Source organism: Dipodomys ordii, unplaced genomic scaffold, assembly GCF_000151885.1.
Source record: "Dipodomys ordii isolate 6190 unplaced genomic scaffold, Dord_2.0 Scaffold6, whole genome shotgun sequence".
Taxonomy (NCBI): domain Eukaryota; kingdom Metazoa; phylum Chordata; class Mammalia; order Rodentia; family Heteromyidae; genus Dipodomys; species Dipodomys ordii.
Genome location: NW_012267222.1, coordinates 13,847,917 through 13,852,261, shown reverse-complemented (window position 1 = coordinate 13,852,261; position 4,345 = coordinate 13,847,917). Strand labels below are relative to the sequence as shown.

Genomic DNA, 4,345 nt, shown 5'->3' with positions numbered 1-4,345 from the left:
TCAGCCTCCTGAGTAGCTAGGATTTCAGGCGTGAGCCACCAGCGCTCGGCTCTTCTTTGATCTTAAATACATGACTGTGAATATCTCTCTCTGTGTCCATGCTTCTCCAGGCTTCTCCTTGTTTGCTTCATTCCCGCATCTCTAGTGCCTGAGTCAAGGGCTAGGCTGGCGACACTCCTAGTAAATATTTGTGGGAACCCCTTCCTCCTTCCTCAAGGTGCCAGGCAATGGGCATAGGCCAGAGGAGATTGGCAAACACTGGTTCTACTAAGAGGAGAATAGTCTCCACGCCCCTCTCTACCACACCTGTTCAGGGGCGCCCCCAGCTAGAGCTAGGAAAGTCTAGGGCTCTGCTGTAGACACATACCAGGAGAGGCCATCTGCTTGCTTGCCTGCCCACCCGCCCTCCTCCATCCCTCTCCCTCCCTCTCTCCCTCCCTCCCTCTTTCTCTTATTTGAGTCACAGCTTCATTCTGTAGTCCAGGCTGGCCTTAATGTATAAATTCTCCTGCCTCAACCTCTCAGGTGCTGGGATTACAGGCATGTACCTCTATACCTGGTTCTTTCCCAGCACAAGTTCTGAGAGCCTGTCATTTTGGAGTTAAATCCTAATCCCCTGCAACCTGAATAGAAGGTCCTGGACTCATTCATTCTACAGAATAGGAAACTGAGGCAGGACCAGTTCAGACTCCCGCCTGAGACCATGGGTTGAGTTAGTGGAAAGCAAGCGAGGCCTGAGACACAGGCTCTTTGCCCTAGCCCCTTCTCCCAGTGGGGCTCCATGCTCCCCACCTCCTCTCCCATCCCCTGGCCCCCGGCCCTGCCTCTGCCAGCATCCCCTGACCCCAGAGAGGCGCAGTTCACAGCAGCTGCCTCTCCTGCCAGTGGTATGCTGTTTTTTTAAACAAGGGCTGGCTCTGTCTTCCAGCCCCAAGCTGGCGGGGAGGTGGCTAAGAATAACCCAGGGCCTGAGGCTCCCCAGCAGCTGTTGCTCTATGGGGCTGGGGGTGGGGTAGGCGCAGTTGAGGGTCTGTGGGCCTGTGGCGTTACTGGGCTGTAAGGAACTCAGGTGTGGAGCACCAGGGGCAGGGCTGGGACCCTGCCTCCCACTGAGCATCTTACCAGGTGGCCTGGGGTGGTGGAGAGCCCTGCACGGTGCAGGTCAGCAGGACTGTGGTGTGCTCCCAGACAGCGTGTGAGCGCAGCGGGATCCAGAACCAGGGGCCCCGGCCAGAACACAGCTCGATCAGCTCCTTGGCCTCCCGAACCTTCTCCTCTGTCTGGAGGCAGGAACAGCCTATGAGCCAGGACCACCTCTTCCTGCCTTAGCTCTAAGACGGAGACTCTGGAGTCAGACTGTGTGGGCCTGTCCTCACTGGCTGCGAGACAGTGTGGCCAAGTGGGCAGAGCATAGGCTCTAGGACTCAGGCTCTGGCCTAGGAGTCAGGTCTGGCTCAGCTACTTATTAGCTGGCTGTGGGATCAAAGGAGAGCCTCAGTGTTCTTACCTGGAAAATGGGGATGGTGATAGTGATTGCTTCACTCCCATCGGGTTGTGATGAGAATGATCAGTATTGAGAAATGTGGGAAATACTTATTGAAACATCCAGGGAAGTAGGATCTGGGGGAGGGGAGAGGTCTGACTTGAGATCTGCAATGGTCAGCAGGAATAGCCTCTTCCTGTGGTCTTTCCACCTCCCCTGAGAGCTGTGGCAACCAATCTGAGTGACAGATTGGCTGAAGCTAAAGCTCAGGAACAGCGAGTCACCTGGTCCAGGTCACACAGCGAGAAAGGGTCAGGGTGCCAGGATTCACACACAGAGCCCAGGTCCTTTCCTGGATGCCCCTGGGGAAGGGGGCTGTGGGGGCTCCCCGGCGCACCCACCTGCCTCCGCAGTGCCTTCCAGTCCCGACTCTGGCGCAGCAGCCGCTGGGTCCGCAGGCAGCTGACCTCCGTCCTCTCCAGGTCGTTGCCAAAGCCTATCCGCTTCTGCCCTCGCTCCTCTAGATCCACAGCTTCCCGCCTCAGCTGACCTTCCCTGCCACAGCAGAAGCCACGGGAATTCCAACATGGCCTGGGGTGGCCTGGCCACCTCCATCCCATGCCCAACTCTGCCCTGGTGCTGTCCCTCAGCTCTTCAGCTCAAGGCGAGCGCTCTACCACTTGAGCCACAGCGCCACTTCCAGTTTTCTGAGTGCTTTATTGGAGATAAAAGCCTCACAGACGTTCCTGCCTGGGAGGGCTTTGAACCATGATCCTCAGATCTCAGCCTCTTGCGTAGCTAGGATTATAGGCAAGAGCCACCAGCCCCTGGCTCTCTTAGCTTTTTCTGTACCACTTGAACCACAGCTCCATTTCTAGCTTTTTGTTGGTTAATTGAAGATAAGAATCTCACAAACTTTCCTACTCTGGGCTGGCTTTGAACCAAATCCTCTCATCTCAGGCTCCCGAGTAGCTAGGATTACAGGTGTGAGCCACTGGTGCCCTACACTTTTTGAGGATAAACACTGATTTGTGTCCAGATACCTGGAAAGGGTCTGCCTGCAGTGGTTGCCTAACATAGGCTTCGTTATTGGGAGAATTTGCAGGGCTCCTCTGCCAGCCTTTGGGGGCCTGTTTTCTTATGAAAGTGGTCAGGCACCAGGCACCAGTGGCTCACACCTGTAATCCTAGCTACTGAGGAGGCTGAGATCTGAGGATTGCTATTTGAAGCCAGCCTGGGCAGGAAAGTCCGTGAGACTTTTTATTTATTTATTTATTTATTTTTTTGGTTCCGGTCATGGGTCCTGAACTCTGGGCCTGGGCGCTGTCCCTCAGCTCTTCAGCTGAAGGCTAGCACTTTACCACTTGAGCCACAGCATCACTTCCGGCTTTTTTCTTTTTGCTTATGTGGTGCTGAGGAATCGAACCCAGGGCCTCATGCATGCAAGGCAAGCGCTCTACCACTGAGCCACCTTCCCAGCCCATCCATGAGACTCTTATCTCCAATTAACCACCAGAAAACTGGAAGTGGTGCTGTGGCTTAAGTGGTAGAACACTAGCCTTGAGCAAAAGAGCTCAGGGACAGCGCCCAAGTCCTGAGTTCAAGCCCTACTACAAACAACAACAACAAGAAGTGGTCAGGCAGGGAACTGAGGCTCAGTGACTCATATCAGGACTGACTTGTCACAGGACCCTGACTCAGGGACTCCAACCCAGGGTCTTTCCTACATCCAGCCACGGTTTCTCCGGAGCCCTACTCAGAAGTCCTGTCTCTGAACTCTGGGAGATTTGGGGCCTGCTTCTGGCTTCCTCTTGCCTCCAGCCCTTCCTGCATGGCTGATGGTGTTGGCCCCTTGGGGACAATGCTCCCAGAGGACGGGTGTGTAAGCTTTGTGGGGAGACAGTTCTGGGCTTACACCCCTACCTGACCACTTTCCCTCCATGTGTAACTTCCAGCAAGTTCTTTAAGCTCCCACGGGAGCCCAGCTGTGAGGCAGGGACGGGAGGGGCCTCCTCCTGAGTCGGCCAGAGGACTTACCAGGACCTCTCAGAGGAGGCTGTGAGGGCCAGGGCGGCGGCCAGGGCGTAGTCGGCGGCACTGAACTGATGTTCTTCCTCACTGCTCAAGAGAAGGGGTTGTCATGGCGGGCAGAGGGGGTCTGGCTGAGACTATAGGGCTGCGCTGCTCGACAGGGAACCGGAGGCCTCAAACTGAGGCCTCCAGGGAGCAAACCCGTGCCTCCCTCCTGAGGCTGGGGGTGATGCCTCCCCATCAGACAGGGGTCTCCAGAGGGCTGAGCTGGGCCTCCTCCCACACAATGGGGCATGAAGGAGGGGGCCCTCCGTGCTCCCACCTGCTCCGGAAGGTCCTCCTCCGCACAGAGGAGCCCATGTGCAGGCTCTGCTGCCGCTCCTCCTTCTGCTCTTCCTCCTGCCGGTGTTCCAGCCTGTAGACCTGCATGGTCTGGGGGGCCTGGGACTCCCCGGCGCTTCCAAGGCCGTGGGGCAGAGTCATGGCTGCAAGACAACAACCTGGCAAGACCAGGGTACACGGTCATCCCATCGGGTGCCTGTCCCACGCTGTCTCTGGGAGGGTTTTGAGGGGAGGGGTTCTCTCTAGGGAGCACACAGACTAGCCGAGGCTGGAGAGAGAGAACACCTGTCTGTGCTGAGCCTGGCTTCTCCACCCCCTCCCCAGTGCCTCCGCATCTAAGGAAGTGACTTCCCCCTTCCCCCTCCCTGTTCAGGAGCAGATCCTTCCTGTCAGCCACTGCTGACAGCAGCCAGCCTGGCCAGGCCATGCTGTCTGGGGCCGTGGCCGTCCCCTCCTGGCCTTAGCTTCCAGGCACCGAGCACTGATGTC

At 57.0% G+C, this 4,345-nt stretch overlaps 1 protein-coding gene across 1 annotated transcript in view; it reads right to left on the bottom strand.

Annotated features, from left to right (window-relative positions):
• The window catches only part of Myom3 (myomesin 3), a 41,116-nt gene extending 37,119 nt beyond the window's left edge, over positions 1 to 3,997 (bottom strand). Inside the window, exons 1-4 of the mRNA XM_013032423.1 lie at positions 3,837 to 3,997; positions 3,521 to 3,601; positions 1,885 to 2,038; positions 1,123 to 1,280 (exon numbers count right to left, since the gene is read on the bottom strand). Coding sequence (XP_012887877.1) covers positions 1,123 to 1,280; positions 1,885 to 2,038; positions 3,521 to 3,601; positions 3,837 to 3,997 — 554 coding nt within the window. The remainder of the gene's footprint in view (positions 1 to 1,122; positions 1,281 to 1,884; positions 2,039 to 3,520; positions 3,602 to 3,836) is intronic.
• Positions 3,998 to 4,345: the final 348 nt, after the last annotated feature.